This window comes from Colletotrichum paranaense (genome assembly GCF_030867605.1).
Source record: "Colletotrichum paranaense strain IMI 384185 chromosome Unknown Scaffold_4.1, whole genome shotgun sequence".
Taxonomy (NCBI): Eukaryota; Fungi; Ascomycota; class Sordariomycetes; order Glomerellales; family Glomerellaceae; genus Colletotrichum; species Colletotrichum paranaense.
This window is the reverse complement of record NW_026848962.1, coordinates 1,986,358-2,004,956: the sequence shown is the minus strand read 5'-3', so window position 1 is coordinate 2,004,956 and position 18,599 is coordinate 1,986,358. Positions and strand designations below refer to the sequence as shown.

The following is an 18,599-nucleotide window of genomic DNA, read 5'->3' as shown; positions in this document are numbered from 1 at the left end:
TCCCGGGAGGGCAGAAGAGGGTCCTCGCGCCGCCATAGGACCGAAAGCCGGGGCGGGCCGGCAAAGGCGGCACATCGGCGCCGCAAGCACGTGGTGGGCAACACGGCACTGGATTGGCCGCAGAGAAAAAGGTCGCGCAACGGCAATACGCAGAAATTTTACCATGATACATCCCAGTGCTTGTGAATTGAGAAATGATGTTTGTATGTACGGAGCAACCCGACCACGTGCTCTCATGCAGATGCTTGAGCCGCGCAATTTGGTATTAAAGTTTTTCCCTCGAATGACGGCAGTTCGGCGACCGATCTACTGTCCAAGACTCAATAAATCTAGCCTGGAGTCTTTGTAATATCGGACTTACTGTCCACCTCTTCGGCTATCCTTCAACGATTTATGGATTCCATGTCGCATGTTTTGCGAAATAATCGGCCTAGTCTCGGTTGCTAATATTTTGAAGAAGCAGCACGTGTTGAAAGTTGTCAACGTATTCGCTCGTAGGTTTTCATGTGTCACAGGTCAGTCAGCATACAGTGCTCGAGGCAAACCACAACTACGCTAACAATTTCGCCCAACGTACCTTAGCTCAGCAACAACAAGGTCGCATGGGGAAAGCCTTGGCAGCAGGTGGGAGAGCGCCAAGTGAAGTGAGCCTCCTAGGGCTGCCGAGAAGCGCTAGACCGCTTGGAAAAAGCTTAGCGATGCATCCTTTTCTCATCAAATCACAATTGGCTGTTGTAGGAAATAAGACACGCGACCACCGATTCTCTCTGGCTTACGGTGCTTCTTCTCATCGCAGCGTCATCTGTGCCACCTGTTCATCAACCTGTGGAAAGCGGGAGACGAGTCGAGAAACACATGAACTACTGCAGCTCTGCACGAACCAACAGGTCGCCTAGCGGATGGGTAACATCGGGTTCCCACACTCCCTCCACGTCCCCCTCCACTCCTCTCTCCCCGTACTTTGGTTCTTCAGGATTCCTCCCCGTGTTCCCCAGGTGAGCGGCGTATGGTGTGTTGCCCGCGCCCAGGCCGAAAAGTCCCAATGGGTGTATGTACTCCGTAGGGAATCGCCAAACTCCTCCCCCTCTTGCCGCATAACCGTGCCTTATCAGCATACAACCCGGTATCTGCCCGCAAATGTTATCTGGTGTGGATTCGTGCTCCCTCGAAAGAAAACCAACAGACCACTCGTCTGTCTCTAAAGAATCGTTCTGGGAGCCGTGGGTGACTCGTGAGAGAGGGGAGAGGGACCCATAGAATCCTTTCGATTATGTTGCATCGGGGCTGGCTGCCCATTATTGGGTGAACCCGGGTCCCGTCCGCCGAGGAACAAGGTAGGGTGGGACGGGACACCCGAGGCATTCCCAAGGTTTATCACTCTCTTTTTTGTCTGTCACAAATACTTACTCACCATAGAACGAAAGCAACCAACAGCAGAGCTGCTTCCGAGGGCGTGTGGTAAGTGGGGGGAAGAAGAGACACCGCAAAGCAACATGAGAGAAGAGAGGCCCCTCTGGTTGGCAGATCGTGCTGTGGCTGGCCCGACGGGCTTGTGATCGTCTGAATAAATACCATGTTGATTTCCCCTTGCGCTTCTTGACTCGTCGCGCCTATTCTTTTTAACCTTTGCGCGCCGCTTCGCACAACCTCTCGCCTCTCCCCCCCCTCGCGCACGCGCACAATCCTGTCTGTGCCGTCATCTTCTCGATTGTTCGTTTCCTTCTGTCGCACTGTCGTAGGGCCTTTCTCCCTTCGACACACTGAGCGCGGCTTTGAGCACTTACACGAGAAAAAGAGCCGCAACAATGCTTAACTTCCGAAGAAAGAAGTCGGCAGAGTCCGAGGCAACGGCGCAAGAGGCCGTCGCCGTCGATGATGCGCCCCGCCAACCGTTCCGGAAGGCCATTGTGCCCGTCATTGCCTGCGGTGCCGGTCTCTTCTCCGACGGCTACATCAACAACGTGAGCGCAACCGCTTTTGGCATAATATCTCTCAGGAACTGTGATTGACGTGGGGCATAGGTCATCGGATCCGTCACCACGATCCTCGCACTGCAGTACGGCGACCTCTATAAGAACTCCAACGCGAAGAAGTACGTTGGCGACATCGCATTTGCTGGCACCGTCGTTGGACAGCTCGCGTTCGGCTGGCTCGCTGACCACTGGTCGCGAACCAACTCGCTGCTCGTGTCGACCGTTATCCTGCTCGTCTTCACTGCGCTCGCCGCCGGATCCTATTACAAGGGTGACGATATTGGCATGTTCAACATCCTGGCCGCATGGCGATTCTTTGTAAGTCTGAACCAGACTGGCCCTTCTTGCTTCGTCGTCAAATCTGGCTCGAAGTGCTCGGGATAAGCGCATAGGCTCAGAAGAAAGTGCAATTGTTAACGTCATCGCGATGACATTTAGGTCGGTATCGGCATTGGAGGAGAGTACCCCGCGGGTAGCGTCGGCGCAGCAGAGTCCACCGGCGAGCTAAAGTCGGGCTCGAGAAACTTATGGTTCATCATGTTCACAAACACCATGATTGATTGGGTTCGTACCTCGCCATCTTCTTACTGTCAATTGCGTGTTTGCTAACATTGTGAACTAGGGTTTCGTTATTGGCGGTTCGTTCTTCAGACTCTTGATCTTGATGTTGGCGATACTGATATTGGAGCATAGCATTCGTGCCATACGTTGTCGCAGCCGCTTGCCACAATGGTCACTACAGCACCATCTGGCGCACCAGCTTGGGCATCGGCGTCGTATTCCCCATGTTCCTCTTCGCCCTCCGTCTCTTCGTCAAGGAGCCCGAAGCATCGACCAAGAACTCAATGCGCTACGCGAAGACGCCCTACCTTCTCTCACTCAAGTTTTACGGATGGCGCCTCTTCGTCGTCAGCTTGATCTGGTTCATCTATGATGTAAGTCATGTTGAAGCTGTGGGCACTATGATGAATCACACACTAATTTCCGATATCAGTTCTCCGCTTACTCCTTCGGTATCTACTCCTCAACAATCTTGAGCAACCTGTATGGAGATACGGCTCCGCTCACCACCGTCTTCGGCTGGAACACGGTCATCAACCTGTTCTACATCCCCGGCACCATGCTTGGCGCCCCGGCCTCGGACTGGCTTGGTCCTCGCTACGCCCTCGCGCTCGGTGTCTTCCTGCAGGCCGTCGTCGGCTTCATCATGGCCGGCGACTACTTCAACTTATCGCAGCCCGGCATGGTCGGCGGCTTTGTCGTCGTCTACGGCATCTTTTTGGCGCTCGGCGAGTTCGGTCCCGGTAACAACATCGGTCTGCTTGCCGCAAAGACTTGCGCGACGGGCATCCGCGGCAAGTACTATGGTGTCGCTGCTGCCATTGGCAAGATTGGCGCTTTCGTCGGTACATGGGGTAAGTTACACATGCCTGGCGTAACAAAGGTTATAGAGATTATTTGGCTAACAATGTCAATCTAGTTTTCCCGTACATCCAAGCAGCCGCCGGTGACAACGCCGTCGCCTCTGCCCAATACCCCTTCTGGGTATCCTCCTCGCTTTGTGTCTTGTCCGCCGCCCTCGCGATTTTCTGCCTGCCGCACATCGGCCAAGACACTATTGCACTCGAGGACGCGCGCTACCGCGCTTACTTGGAAGCAAACGGCTACGACACCCGCCAGCTCGGCATGAAGAGGGGCGAGAGTTTCGAGAACACCGATGCTGAGATTCCCGCTGAGGGCCTGACTGAGACTACCAAGGGCGAGAAGGTTGCGGCTTAGAGGCACCTCAATCGGAACTCAAATGCTGTTAACCTGGAGATGTACGTATGGATATTGCTATTGTATGATAGCTTGCGAGTGAAGATATCATGGTGATGAGTGCATATGGATATATGTCGGATGGGGCAAGACCTGAAGAGCCGCGATGATACCACTTGCGAATTAAACCTGTCCATATATGTAATATCTATTGAATAATGTCAATCCTATCGCCTAAGCCGTTCTGCCGCCCATGAAGCCGCCTTCTCCAATGTACTGGGATACTTGCTTCCGTCATCCTCGAGCCTGTTGGTAACGAGGTCCATCGAGTGAAGCTCTACCCGCCGTGTCTTGGCATAGACTTTATAGCTGAAAATGTTGGCCAAATAGATGACAACGCCGATGTAGGAGGTCATGAAAGTGGATACTGTGAACTTAGGGATAAAGGCATTGTAACCTGTGATTAGTGTCAGAAAGATCGCGCAATTAATCTTTGTGTAATCAACTAAGAAGGCGTGGACTTACCATTAAACAGGACAACCAGTACGGTCACAAATAAGGCAAAGTATGAGCCGTACGGCTGCAACGGCCCACGATACGGCATCAGACTCCTCGGGATACCCTGCGCTTGCATACCTCTGGTGAAGCAGATGTAACTGGTCAAGACGCTCACCCAGTTGAGGGTGCCAAATACAGTGACCAAGCTGACCAGATACCCGAACACCTGGGATGAACTCTTGGCGGCATTCATGTAAGCCAGCGCCGCAAAGACGCTCGTAGCCGCGACCCCGTAAAGCGGAACGCCCTTTCCAGACGTCCTCATAAATAGCCCTGGCGCCTGGCCATCCCGCGCTAGACCAAAGAGCGTACGAGACCCAATGTAAATATCCGAGTTGGCAGCGCTCAGGACGAAGACAAGCAGACACCCGTTGACGACGTGTGGAAACACTGGGATGTTGGCAATCTGCACCGCAACAACAAACGGACTCGCGGCGGCCCCGGTACTCTTCTTCGTCCCGCCGATAAGCATGTCGTTGGTATACGGCACCGACATCCCCAGTACCAGCGCACCCAAGACGTAAAAGAACACGATGCGCCACAACGTCTGGCGCACGGCCTTGCGGATCGTCCGGCGCGGGTTGGGCGCTTCGCCAAAGGCCACGCCGACGACTTCGGTGCCGGTGTAAGCGAAGCAGGCCTGGACTGTTGCAGCCCAGAAGCCGAGGAACCGGCCTGTTGGCCCCTCGACGAGGTAGGAGCCGAAGGCGCCTGGGTTGTGCCAGTATTTGAAGCCGATTGTTTCGTGAGAGGGTTGTCCGCCCATGGAGATTATGAAACAGGTTAGGATGAGGGTTACGATTACGAGGAGTTTTACGGCGGACATCCAGAATTCTGCTTCGCCGAAGAAAGAGACGTGTAGGATCTGATGGTTCGTTAGTCTAAGGAGTAATAGTAGTTGTCCGGATACTCGACTTACATTGACAGCAATAATGGCTATGGTGAAGGTTGTCACAAAAATGGCGACATTGAGGTCAGGTCTCCAATATTGTATGATGATGCCTGCTGCAGTGAGGTTGTTGGGGAGGACGATAGCGTATTTCAAGAAATAGTTCCATCCCGTGGCATAACTGTTTCCACGTGTAAGTTAGCTTGTTCCGAACAGAAGTTCGTGTCGACAATGTGGTTCTAGTCTTACCCCAAAGCCGGATCAACAAAACGTGTAGCGTATCCAGCAAACCCCTTGTCCGAAGGAAGCATCGTCGCCATCTCTCCCACGGCCGTCATGATGAAGAAGACGACCGCTCCGATGAGGGTATACGCGATCAGCAGACTCGCGGGACCGCCCCTGACGAGACCCGTACCAGAGCCGATGATGAGTCCGGTTCCGATAGCGCCGGCGACAGCGATCATAGAGACGTGACGTTCTTTGAACTCCCGCTTGAGTTGTTGTTGTTCGCCTGTCGTCTCTGTGGAGGTCCCCTCGACGTTGGAGGTTGATTGCTCCATGCCAGAAGGCTTTACCACTGTGTCGACGACATCGTTGACGGTTTTGCCATGTTTGCTGTTGATATCATCGCTGCCCATTGTGAAGGCGGTTTTGTCCAAAGGATTCAGAGTATGCTACGGTGTGACTTCTTAATCATAAGCACTTGAAGCAATTGAAACAAATGAAAAAAAAACCCGTGAGTGATTATGATGTTCAATAGTCGGTTCTCGACGCCGGGCAGCAGTTTCTTATAACCTGCGTGCCAACAAGATAAGGGCCAAAGAAACTAGGCGTAGTTGCCTTCCGGACATATCTCGCAAAACATATTCTCGGCTTAGCGATTGTTAAAGTCATGAAGTGTATGGAAGTTATTCTCCGTGATCCAGAGTTATCTTGGAACCTGGGGAACCGATAAGGACTAATACATTGTCCAGGTAATCCACAGACTAAGGACGTTGGCGTGGAGCGAAATTGCACCAACATGCGGGGAAAGGGGCCTCTTATCAACGTGCGACCCGCAAATGGAGGTCGAAGTCCGCGCTGCCGGATTGACGATCGTGGATCCTTGGGGTGACCCTGCAACGACATCAGATGATTCGATATTGACCCAACGCATAGCTCACACAGATGACATACTCAGCACTGGCCATAGTCTATCACTCCATGAAAGACAAGTTTCGGAGGCTGAACGTACGGCTCGGCGGGTGATACTATCAGGATTGCCCCGCACACTTGGCGCTCCGAGATCCTAATCATCCGCCAGGTACTAAAGACGGACTTCAACCTCCATGAGCTAGCTTTGCCAATGATACGTCCATAAACTGATACGCGTCAAGTTCTATAGAGTCATATCGGGCCATCGACCAATCGCCGAAAAATAACTCTGGATGTTGGTGCCGATATAGGAACATGAGGATACGATAAAAGCTGGCAGGGTCAGGACGGAGAGCCGAGTCCATCGCTGTACCTCAATCTCATCAAACTTATCTCTTCTCCTATACAACCCATTTAGACTCATCATGTCGCCTAGTGCTGTTCAAGAACATGTGGACGATGTCCCAACCTCGACCAAATCATCCCCTCAACCTCCTTCGGAAGCCGACTTCTCCACCTTCCGGTCTCTAGTCCCTCTTCTGGCTGACAAGAGTCTCACTTACCTCAATGCCTCCTACCAACCCCCCTCAAACCTTATAATCCACGGTGCCATCGCCAAGTTCACTTCCGATGCCCTCTACAACCCTCATCCAAAGCCTCAATGGCAGAACGCTGTCGAAGAGACTCGTGCTTTAGTCGGCAGATACATCAACGCCGACCCAAGCTCCCTAGCCTTCACCCGTGACACGACAGAGGCACTGGGGTGTTTCATCCGAAGCCTCAAATTCGAGCCTGGCGACAACGTCGTCGTCCTGGACACAGAGCACCCGAACCACGTCTACGGGTGGATGGCTCTCCGCAGAGCCGGCCTCGAGGTTCGACAGGTGCCCACCATCTCGACAGCGGAAGAAACCGGGCACGTCACGGCCGCCAACGCCGCAACATTTGCGCCGTATGTCGACGAGCGTACCAGGGCCATCGGTCTCAGCTCCATCATGTTCCACAGCGGCCAGTGGAACGACGTGGCCAACATCTGCGCAACATACAGGCCACGCGGCATTCACGTTCTCGCAGACCTCACGCAGCAGGTCGGCTTCGCAGAAGTGGACGTTCGAGCTCTGGGGGTTTCTGCGGCGGCCTTCAGTCTGCACAAAGGCTTGAACTGCCCGACGGGCTTCGCGGTTCTCTACGTCAACCCGGAGTTCATCGCTGACACCAACCCCACTCCGCCTATCGTCGGTTATGGGGCCGTCAGCAACGTGCGCGCTGACTTGTTGGTCCCTTCCGAGGAGGTGATATATCACTCTTCCACTCGCCGATACGAGCATCTGAATTTGAGCTTGATCAGTGCCGCGGCTGCAAAGGCGTTTTTGACGTTTTATTTGGATTCCATGGGTCCCGGGCGTGTGCAGGAGCACCTTTACCGCCTGGGTGATGTGTTGAGAGAGGAGTGCCGAAGTCTCGGGGTGAAGATAGTCGGGCCCTCGGCCCGCAAGGATCATGCGCCTCATTTGTACATTTTGGATTTGCATGACCCGAGGTGGATGGATCTCTTGAAGGAGAGTGGTGTGCTTGCTACGCCCTATCGTCTGGGCATCAGAGTTTCTTTTGGTTTCTACAACAATACCTCAGATGTGAAGAAGCTTGCTGGTGTCCTAAAGGCAGGATTAGAGGCGGGCCTTCCCTTGCCCTGAGGGCTCTCGGAGATAGAGGATGTAGTTCATGACTTGCACTAGAATGACCACACTACATACCGTTGAAATATCCATTGTGTCTAGAAGCGCCAACCCCCCTTGCTAATAGTCTTGGAGCTTGACATATAATCAGTGCAGTATCTCGCCCCCTCTATTGAAATGCTCAAATTGGGGAGGGCTACCTCTTAAAGTCTGGCATGGTGCTGGACTGCTTTACTCTCTACGCAAATCAAATGGATGGTGGAAAGTTGCAACATCATCTCACACCTCGATTCGTGCCAACCTATCTTTCGCCTGGTGGGCCAATGTCCAGGCAGATGAACATTCGTCCAAAACATGCAACAAGTACTGAGCTTCTTCCGGCGTGCCGAATAACGACAGCGTTCTCACCGCTTGCATGACTCCGTAGATCATCATAAGAGGGCTGTGTCCAAGACCATACTGGCTGCGGTATTTCCGTACAATGTGTGCGATGTCTTCCGCAGATGATAAGGAGTCTTTGCGGGCGTTGTCCTTCAGGGCTGCAATGCCATGAGACACCGCTTGCTCGAAATTTAGCGCAATGCGGACGCTGTGAAAGAGCAAACTGATGGTGGAATCAGTTTTCAGCCCCATCTTGCACGATCAAAGCGATAGAAAAGGGGGGGGGGTGTGGTCAGTGGAATTGAACTAACTGAAGTGCTGCCACGCTTGGGATGAGCAGGGTGCTTGATGGTTCCCATCTGTTCCATTTCGCACAGTCCGGCAATGCTTCATACCAGCTACACAGCTCAAAGTTGAGGCTGTCGAGACACGACTGGCGACCGATGCCCTCCAGGCTGCTCTTGGTGGAGAACAACTTTGAAAGCATCTTCTCGATGATCTTGGAAAGCCGGATCTGCTCCTTGAAACACGGGATGAGGGGATTTACGACATCGAACTCCCCGTCATAATCCGAGAACCCAGCAGAGAGCCAGGGCTTCATCTCTGGAAAGTCTCTGATCGGCAGTCAATACATGGTAAGGTGGAAACTCGTAGATATACATCTTGGACCTACGGGAGCCTGTTGGTGGTTTCGACTTCTGCGTCATCGTAGAAAAGATAGACTGATCGTCCAAGGATCAGGCTAATCAACTTATCAGAAGTGTAGCATCCCCAAAAGATGCGTCTGCGAATCTCCAAATCTTCCTCGGTAGCTAGCGATGCATCGTGGGATACCCAATGTTTCGGGTCCCTCTGAAACCCCATGTCTTGTGCCATGCGGAACGCGATTCCTAGACCCGCCCATATTCAACATCACGTATCAACGAACTGGGCATCATAAGCAAGGACTTACCCGAAAAGCCCCATCCCTTTGAGAGATTTCCTCTTCCAATCTCGTAAAAAGCCAGGCAGAGGAAGCCCTGTACAGTAACGATTGAAGGTTTCGTGAAGCCGGAGACGATGAGTATGCTCTCGGCAGCGGAGAAGAACTGCTCGCTCGCATCTCTGTGGCGCTTGTCTGGTGACATGAGTGTACCCAGGGCACAGATAGACAGGAGTAAAGCCGATGACCAATACTTGCCGTGAACCCGGTCACCAAAGTGGTCCCTTAAGAAGGCTTCTCGGTAAATAAACATGAAGTGCGGGTACTGCCATTTGAAGAACTGCATCAATGCGTCATCTACCAGTTCGTCGTATAAGCTGATTCCGAAATGCTCCGCCACATGCTCAAAATTTGAGTCGGGACCAACAACATAGTTCTCAGAAAGCTCGCGTGAGGGTGAGGCGTTGCGCCGTGCTGGCACCCCGAGATGGGCGCGATAGATACTCGTCGCACCATGGTAGATGAGCGAACCCTCAAGGTCGACCTGAAGGTTCTCGCTGCTGCCTCGAGATGGCTCAGGATTTCTCTCTTCGCTCACGTTCACTACTGAAGCTGGTCCCGGGGCCGAGAGGTGATCCCCGAAGGAGACGGTCTTTAGCAGGCTGTCCCGCTCCGGGCTTGGCGCGGCTTGAAGTTTGCCGATGAACGACTCCAGCCATGCGACTCTGTTCTCTAAGCTGACGACATATTCGTGTGTCGCTGGCCGTCGTTTACGGTCGACCTCTCGATACTCGCAAGTCTGTTGAGCAGTTGCGCAATTCTGGCAGGGCTCCGTGCGTGAGCATTTTAGCTATGAGCGCAGAAGGCCGAGTCAGTGAAGTAACGACTACTCAGGTTGCGAGGGTTCAAGATGCCTTTCGGTATTGGCATCTCTTGCATCTACAGCTAGTGTCAGCAGTCATCTTCACATTGTCTCTCATATAGAGGCTCAGAAACTCACGAGATCTTCTTGGCGGGCTTTGTTGGCATGATGCCCTTATCACGGTCATTTCTTCTTCCGACGATGAGTCCTGGAACTTGGAAGTAAGGCACGGGCGGAGTACTCCGCAGCATAACCTAAACCCGAAGGCTAACGGCGGGAGTAGTGCTCTTGATAGCGCTTAGTCACTACCTTGGGTCGCCAATGGGAGCATGTGTTGCACTGAACCACTTCCCGAACTCCAAAGTAAGGTTCGTGGCATCCAGAACTAAACTAGGGGGCCCCAGCAAAATGGTAAGGGGGACTAGTTTCGGGGAGCAGTTGTCAACCTTCGTCGCAATACCCCCCCTTTCGCACTCAGCTACCTCTCATTTGCGTCTTCACGATGTCTCGGTATCGGTCTCGCTTTCCATACGATGAAGTCAATTGAAACCGAAGAGGAAATAGAATATAAGAGACCATGGGCGGGACACATGTTCCTCACAAGAGGATGGCCTTCTGCTCCAACTCTTCTCTAAAAGTAATTCTGTTTTCTAGCGACCATCTTTTTACATTCTCTTTGTTCAGTCCCAGCCTGAGCCCGTCATGAAGCGTGTTGAAATCACGGCGCCCGGTGTTGTGTCGTGGGTCGACCACCCGAAGCCCGAAGCTGGCCCTAAGGACGTTCTCCTCAAAATCAAAGCCTGCGGTATCTGCGGCTCAGACAGCCTGTACACCGATCACGGCGGCATCCCGCCCTACCAGGGCTGTACGCCCCTCGGCCACGAACCAGCAGGAGAAGTTGCAGAAATCGGAGCGGGCATTGAGTCACCAGACGTCGAAGTCGGCGACCATGTCGTGGTAGACACAATGGTTTTTCAAGACGGCCTCTTGGGCTCGGGTGGTGCGCAGGGTGCGCTGTGCGAATACGTCGTCATCTACAACTACGAGCCACGGAAGCACCTGAAGAAGATTCCGAAGAGCATACCCTGGCACATTGCGGCACTAAACGAGCCCATGGCGGTCGCCCTGCACGCGGTAAACAGGACGAGCCCGAAACCGGGCTGCAAGGTTGTGGTTTTTGGCGCGGGGCCCATCGGTCTGGGCGCGGTCTTGGGGTATCGCAGAAAGGGGGCGAGCCACATTGTCGTCGTGGACGTGGTCAACGCGAGGCTCGAAAAGGCTCTCAAAGTCGGCGCCGATGCTGTCGTCAACTCAGCTGAAGCTGAAGATCTGGCGGCAAAGTTGGTCGAGTTGCAAGGAGACGGAGCGACGGCACAAAACCGAGGCACTCGTCCTGGTACCGATATCTTTCTGGACGCGGCGGGCGCACCGCCGGTCCCTGCGCAGGTGTGCAAGATGGCGAAGCGAGGCGCCACATTTGGTGTGGTAGGAGTCCACAGAAAGCCAACGGAGTTAAACTTTGCACAGTTGATTTCGACGGAATTGACGATTGTTTTCAGCGTGGGATATCCGACAGAGATTTTCGAGGTCACAGATGATATCGTCGACAACTGGGACAAGTACGCGGAGATCGTCAGTGATCAAATCCCGTTTGACCAGGCGATAGATGCGTTGGAGTTGGCCAAATCAGGCAAAGCGAACAAAGTTGTCGTGGTTTTTGACTGAATTCAGAGAGAGATTCATGAGAAACAGACAATTCAGTTTTTTAATCTGAACAGTCAACACAGGTGCTCGGATGGGCTCTCTGGTAGCTCATCTACAATCCGGTCAACCTGAAGAGCCCATGTCGCCAACCTCCACCAACCCCAGACAGTCGAGCAGCCCGCAAGCTTCATGGTCGGGCTGAAATTTCTGAGCCAAGCAGTTGAGATAGGTGGGATCTCGACAGTACTGTAAAGTACATTTTACGACTTCAATTTTCTACAAACGAGAAGCGACATATTTGTTCATAGTTGCGATTTGAGAGAGTATTTAGCGTTCCGTCAAATGACATATAAAATCAATCTATCATTGATACCATCATCTTATAGATTTGAATCAGAATACAGGCCAAGAGATATTCACACAAAACTCAGTTGGTCGATGATATTGAGTGAATTTATGCAAATGACACTTAACAAACAAGTTGCTACCCCCATGATCTGCCACCGATCTTTGCGACTCAAATTCTGTTGAGCTTGACAATTCAAAGGCAAAGGCATCCATGGTGATGAGACGCGGCTTGAATAAGTTGACCATGAATGAGCTACGAGTCAAGAGCCTTAAAGTGCGTGTATATCCTCTGGGTACTATCCTATCGAGTGCTGGATAATGTTATACTGGTTTGCAGATACGTTTTAGTCATAAGGGGTAGTATAACTCGCGTATTAATCTAAGTTATCATGTATCAAAGCCGTGGTATTTCTAAGTGCTGTACCTAATAAAAGGTGCTAAATGGATCAGCACTGGAGAAAACTGGAGAGGTAAATTTTGACTTTATCTAGCACTCGATATGACAGTTCATCAGGTTCAGTTCTTGGCCCAATTACTAACTTCTAGTAATTATGGCGGAAGGTCCTGTGGCCTGCATACGTGGGCTTATCTACAGACTACGACAATGGCAGCTTGGCTTTTTGCAGTGATAGTGATTCGTTTTGAACGAACTGTAAGCTTAATCCCTATCAGACAACTATCATCTCATCGTTGTTGACCGAGTGTTGATAGTAGCTAAAGCAATAAAACTACTTGCGTGACGCATATCTCTCAACTCCCGTCTGAGCAAACGTCCTACTAAGGCAAAAGTTTTACCACTTCCAAGCGGCGAAAGAGAGAAGTCTCTCAAGAGTCACTTTGACTGATATGCCATGGGTTGTAAGATCACCATGAAGAAGCGCGGGTGTCAAGGTTTCCTCAGAAGTACCTGTAGTCATTTCCTCTGTAAAGCTTGTAGACATCAAGAAAGATCTCCTTCCTGACGGCATTCTGCTTATAGGATTACGATGGGCAAACGTCAGCAATCACTGCACACCGTCTTCTCCAGGAATGGAATCGTGTTCTAGCATTGCTGAAAAGCAGCGCGTACACGATTCCGCAACTTCCAGTCTATTAAAATTTTAATCCGCTTGTCTTCGATGGTAAAACTTGATGCTTCCCTCAAGTGATGTATCCATTCGACATTGATGAAACAGACTTTTTTATATCTCAGAAACTCAAATGATCCAGGTCGTACCGAGAAATCTCGTGACATGGTAACTCGGCTTTTGTGATGGCATGCTTGACTGGAGCGACAACAGGTAACTTCAATGTATCCTATCCAGCCCGCATTGAGTCAGGCGATGTTGCTGTTTCTGCTCTATCCGGTTTTCCCAGGTTACCTACTCGATCAACACAGTATCCGGGACATCATGAGGAAGCAGACACTGCTAGATTTAGCTTCCAATTTTCTCACTACTTAAACTTATGTCTTGCAAACTGTACTAAGCCTCTACCTCGTACGCGTATGATGATCACGAGATGACGACCAATCTTCTTAACCTTGATGAGCTGGGACTTCCCTGTATTGGTAGACGATGCGCAGATCTCGACGCAGACCTTTCAAGCAATCGGGCTCAATCAAGCCAGCTAAACGGTCAAGAGAACAACTCCATGACCAGCCCAACCAGACGAATATAGATCGTGAAGTTGCGGTCTGGCTTCCGGACAGGTACAAGTCGGATGTCCCCACTCTGAGTCTATTCCTGTCATACCAAATTGAGGCTTTTACGCAATTCTGATTGTTGTATCCAACTCGATTCGCTTTCTTCTCCTTCGCCCGTCTTTTCCAGCGAGGCGAAGCTTCAGTAATGTCTTGGCATATTGCGTGGACCCCATGGAGAGATCAGCAAACAGACGACAATTATTCGGACAAAGTAGCTCACGGTAGTTTCTTTCGCTGCGATTAAGCTTCTAGAAGCCCAAAAGTTCGTTCGATCATAATCAGAGTTTGAAGCTTTTTTGACCTCAAATTTCCATTGGACCTTGTGTCGAATTTTGTTTGTCGGTTGAAATTTCTTTTGACAGAGTGCCAAGATGCAAGCGCATCGTGAGGCCCTAAATTTAGCATCACAGTACCCGCACCTCCTCTCAGCTAGCCTAGACATGGAGACACCGCGAAGTTTTAGAGCCTTTTTGGGAAAACGTAGAGCTACCCCGCTTCGAAGCTGCTTCAACTGTCTCTCTGCGAATAGAATTACCCATGAAGCTGCAAGAAAAGCTGGGGATAGCGTCAAGAGTTGCGTGGATTTGACGAAGGCTGGCGGAGACTAACATCCAGTGAACAATCACCATCCCAAGATAAAAGCCTCCGTTAGTGGTCAAATTTCTGCGCCGATGCTGATCCCAGTGGCAGGACGCGGTGTCGATCATCCGCAGCCCAGCGTCATTTTGGGGCACTGAGTGGTAAGCTGATGTATCTGGCAGGGAACACCCCCTCCAAGCTCTGAGAACATGACTGGACGAACCGTAAACAACAAAGTACTGGACTGACTATGTACAAGGCTCTCCCTCTCCGGCACTATGCGCCAAGTAGAGATGTGAAACAGGACAGCTCATCTTCGGATCTTTTTCTTGGGATCCTTGGGCAGCGTTAGGTCGGTGATCCAGTCGGAAAGAAACCCTTACGGAACGCCTGTCGGAATGCATGTTTTCTATGGTTGCACGAGCCTGGGAGGCGGGCTGGTGCGTGTCGCCGTGGCTCTGCTGTGCTTGGCGGGGATGTGCCGACGGCGAACTTTTCTGATCTTGAACTTTTACGTACGGTTTGTAGCGATTACTTTACCTCTCTACGAGTAACTAAAGTACATTAAATTGGCAGATAATTAAAATAGCGAAGATTTAATCGACGGGGCATTGGGTCTTGGCAAGATCCACGGCTGCCAGCTTCTGGAAGAGGCGAGATGTCCAAGTTTAGTAATGGGTCTTGCTTCGCATGCCTCATATCGAGAAGGCTAAGCATACGCGTAGACAGTCATGTTTTTCACCTTGGCAAATGGTACTATATGTGCTAACGAGACGCACAAAAGTAACGCAACTGTCTTGCACCCGTGATACGCATTTACCTCTGGCATTTTGTTGGTTGGTTATTATAGCGCCACTTCAGGTGTTTGGGGGTGCTTGGCTGCTCGCCCGGCTGTCGGCCGGCATTGACCTTGCCTAAGCGGTCATGTCCGTAGTCATTATGCTGTCAGTTGTAGCACGCGACACTTATCCATCTTAGAGTCGGCAAATTGTGACTGTTCACCTGCTCACAAGGGGCCCTAGTCGTATCATATTAAGCTTTCCTGGGGATTCGGGGACGGCGGAGGTAGAACAAACATGATATAGGGCTCTAATGGAGCAATCTGACAACCAACAAGCACCGAAAGGCCCCCAAGCAACACTTGCCGAGAGCTCGACTTTAGGTAATTAGCGCGTGTTCAATTTAGACTTGTTCAGTGGGCTTTAGCAAATCGGTCACACAACGAGAAACTACCGTCGAATAATGCCCGGGATGTTGAGTCGTCAATTGAGGCTGGGGCAGCTAGGGGGCTTCTTGGCTTCCCTCATCGAAACCCACTTTCGAATAGCGGCAAACTGAGTGGAAGCTGCGGAGATGGAGAACTGCCAGCGCCAAGGGACCAACCAAGACCCAAGCCTCTGAGTGACGATGCGCGGTCGCTGCCCAAGACACGGTCATGCTTTTCGTGCGCGGTCTGTCTGTCTATTCTGCCGTTGATCGACTCTGAGTTGTTGATCCATGGATCCTCGCCCCTGGGAGGAGAGTCGTTCGCGGAAACATGAGTATATATCCGGCATCGTCCCGCTCTACATCCTGGATTCACATCGGCGTTCCGACACCATCAACAATCACAATATCAACTCATTGTGACATATTTCAACCAGTTTCAACCTAAAATCGACTTTAGTCACCCAGAAAACAATTACAGCAGCCATAATGCACTTCAACCGCGTCGCCTTGTCCCTTGCTGCCGTCGCCTTCGTCCAGGCCGACCTCCAGCTCGACAACGATGACATTCCCACCCAGTGCCAGGCCGTCTGCCGTCCCATCTACGACCTCGGCCAAGCCTGTGAGGTGAATGACGACCTGGTCAGAGATGACTTGACCGAGGACCGTCTTGAGGCCCAGTGCGTCTGCACAAACAACAGCATCAACGTCTCCCAGTATGCCGCACTCTGCGCAAGCTGCATGGACCAGAACGTCCGTGACCGAGATGACCTAGATGGTAAGCAGATGAACCACAACACATCATCATTCAATCTCGTTTTATACTGACACACATCGACCTAGACATCAACGACATCCTGAGAACCTGCGGCTTCGCCAGCACCTCCTACGCCTCCACCGCATCCTACGCGTCTACAACCCCGTCCGTCTCAGCGGCCCGCCCCACTGCCTCGGCCCAACTCACCACAACCATCACCCCCGGCGCTGTCGGCGGCGGATCCTCTTCCCCGACTCAGACCTCCGCATCCGGGTCCGGCAGCAACAGCGGCGGCAGCAGTACCACCCCGACCACGGCGGGCGGTCAGACTTCCCAGACCCCCAATGCTGCGGGTGTTGTGTCGCCTCAAGGTCTCGGCCTGGTTGGTGCCGTTGCCGTTGGCGCTCTCTTCTTGTAAATTTGGGGATGGGGGGTTCTTGACGAATAATCTGGCTTTTTACGAACATAACATCCAACAGGGTATGAAATCTGTGTTTATGGATTTGGATTGCATATTTTAGGCGCTATGGAACATATACCTTAGCATTTACTGTCGTTTCAATTACTTCCTTTCGAGGAGTCTGGTTCCTCTCAAGGGATATAACTAAGGCTTATCAGATAGCATTGTCGATCCCTACAATCTTTTGAGCACGCCAGCTGCATAATTAACTTTGTTTCGGATTGCATATGTGAAGACTCTCAGGCCTGCTGCCGTGATGTTCATCGGTTTTTGCTCGACTTGAGATCCGCTTTGACTCGGCATGGTGTAGAGATCGATTCACAAAAGGGCTGAATGCTAGCGAAGTGGACGCAGTAATCATTCCTGATTCCCTCATTCTTACATCTAAGAATATGATACCTCGAACAGATTGGGACATTCCCGGTGAATTAATATTCTTATCAGCTATTATCTGCAACCACCGTAGCATAATGCGGTGTATGTCGATCAGATTACGGGTTGAATTGAGCTGCCATGTCGGAAAGATTCGATGTTAGTAAGATCCGTCTGCATTTGCCCCTATCATGCATTATCCATTTGAATACGGTACCTCGAAATTCGTCTTGATGGTGCTGATGTTGCCAAGCGTCGGATTTCAGTGCAGAACTGATCGATAATCCTACGCCCAAAGAGCTTATATCTCCCCCTCATTCGTCTGAAATTATCAGTCACGGGTTAATCCTGATCGTCTACCGACTATCTGAACTTACATCTGGAGCATCTTCAATTTCGGGCAGCATCTTCTCGCTGCCAATACAGAGCCAAGAATCAAACGGGCCACGGTAATTAACAGCTAACGGTTCGTAAACCAGATTGTCCAACAAGCAAAGGTCTTTCGATCTAGGGCCTGCTTTGACGTAGACGGCATACTTGCACTCTTTGCCGTTCGAGAGAGGCTGCTGGCACCTATCCTGGCACTCGTAGACACCCTTGAGAATTTCGGCCTGATTGTTCAGCGTGCGCTTTTCGATCTCGATCCTGTCGACGTAGCTATCGTACCAGCATCGTGCCTGGCCTCGAGCCCTCGGGATGCGGTTGAATCGAGCAAATACTGTCGGTTCCGGGGCGTATGTTGTACATGAGAGGGTTACGTTGGGTTTTATACCAGGAATCTCGGTGGGCGTTACTGTTGCGCACCAGGTCGTGGTGGGAAACACCTTCTGGGTGGGATTGGGCCCGAGGGGTGTGTAAGGGAGCGGGTCAACGGGAATTTGGGCCACGCAGGCGAGAGGCAGGAGCCAGTAGATAATTGCCCACTTCATTTTTGCTGTTATGTCTCCGGTTATTTGTATCTGGGCTCTTTGTCGGGGTGGTGTTTTTGCGGAGGAGGTATCACGCGCGCGTAGGGGAACGAAGATGTCGAAGGTAAAGTGGGAAGGGTGCTTGGCATCAAGCAGCAGAGTGGGCTGCTTCTCAACTTACCTGTGCAATACCCCGATGGCCGAAATAAAGTCTGACTCGACGTCCTGCGGCCTGTAAGGCTGGACAAAATTGCGGGAGAAGAGCAGTTTATCAACATTGAGCGCGCCAAACTAAGAACGGTCGCTGAATGGCCTGCACTTTGTCTAAATTGCGAGTCTCTAGGGAAGACGATGGTGTCGTAACTTCCAGCCATAGCGATAGACCATAGGTGGATTTAAATCCTTCTGCTTAGAGAACAGGTGTGTGC

The 18,599-nt window shown here is 51.6% G+C and overlaps 7 protein-coding genes across 7 annotated transcripts; 4 read left to right on the top strand and 3 right to left on the bottom strand.

Moving 5' to 3' along the window:
* Positions 1-1,805: 1,805 nt before the first annotated feature.
* CPAR01_05668 (major facilitator superfamily transporter) lies at positions 1,806-3,752 on the top strand (the record flags this gene model as incomplete). Its single annotated transcript, XM_060489944.1, has 7 exons — positions 1,806-1,961; positions 2,022-2,291; positions 2,412-2,541; positions 2,596-2,611; positions 2,662-2,908; positions 2,968-3,388; positions 3,454-3,752. 7 exons carry the CDS (start codon positions 1,806-1,808, stop codon positions 3,750-3,752), a joined length of 1,539 nt encoding a protein of 512 aa, XP_060351410.1.
* Positions 3,753-3,958: 206 nt separating this feature from the next.
* Positions 3,959-5,816, bottom strand: CPAR01_05667 (dicarboxylic amino acid permease; the record flags this gene model as incomplete). Its single annotated transcript, XM_060489943.1, has 4 exons — positions 3,959-4,188; positions 4,257-5,154; positions 5,209-5,359; positions 5,428-5,816. 4 exons carry the CDS (start codon positions 5,814-5,816, stop codon positions 3,959-3,961), a joined length of 1,668 nt encoding a protein of 555 aa, XP_060351409.1.
* Positions 5,817-6,737: 921 nt separating this feature from the next.
* Positions 6,738-8,006, top strand: CPAR01_05666 (cysteine desulfurase; the record flags this gene model as incomplete). The annotated part of the gene is made up of 1 exon (XM_060489942.1): positions 6,738-8,006. One exon carries the CDS (start codon positions 6,738-6,740, stop codon positions 8,004-8,006), a length of 1,269 nt encoding a protein of 422 aa, XP_060351408.1.
* Positions 8,007-8,267: 261 nt separating this feature from the next.
* Positions 8,268-10,320, bottom strand: CPAR01_05665 (uncharacterized protein; the record flags this gene model as incomplete). Its single annotated transcript, XM_060489941.1, has 5 exons — positions 8,268-8,592; positions 8,681-8,983; positions 9,043-9,259; positions 9,322-10,016; positions 10,292-10,320. 5 exons carry the CDS (start codon positions 10,318-10,320, stop codon positions 8,268-8,270), a joined length of 1,569 nt encoding a protein of 522 aa, XP_060351407.1.
* A 535-nt stretch (positions 10,321-10,855) lies between these two features.
* CPAR01_05664 (alcohol dehydrogenase) lies at positions 10,856-11,878 on the top strand (the record flags this gene model as incomplete). The annotated part of the gene is made up of 1 exon (XM_060489940.1): positions 10,856-11,878. One exon carries the CDS (start codon positions 10,856-10,858, stop codon positions 11,876-11,878), a length of 1,023 nt encoding a protein of 340 aa, XP_060351406.1.
* Positions 11,879-16,163: 4,285 nt separating this feature from the next.
* On the top strand, positions 16,164-16,849 carry CPAR01_05663 (uncharacterized protein; the record flags this gene model as incomplete). Its single annotated transcript, XM_060489939.1, has 2 exons — positions 16,164-16,452; positions 16,518-16,849. The coding sequence occupies 2 exons, from the start codon at positions 16,164-16,166 to the stop codon at positions 16,847-16,849; spliced, it is 621 nt and encodes a 206-aa protein (XP_060351405.1).
* A 715-nt stretch (positions 16,850-17,564) lies between these two features.
* Positions 17,565-18,345, bottom strand: CPAR01_05662 (uncharacterized protein; the record flags this gene model as incomplete). The annotated part of the gene is made up of 2 exons (XM_060489938.1): positions 17,565-17,585; positions 17,641-18,345. Coding segments are annotated over 2 exons (726 nt in total), but the record flags the coding sequence as incomplete, so codon positions are not given.
* Between the last annotated feature and the right edge of the window lie 254 nt (positions 18,346-18,599).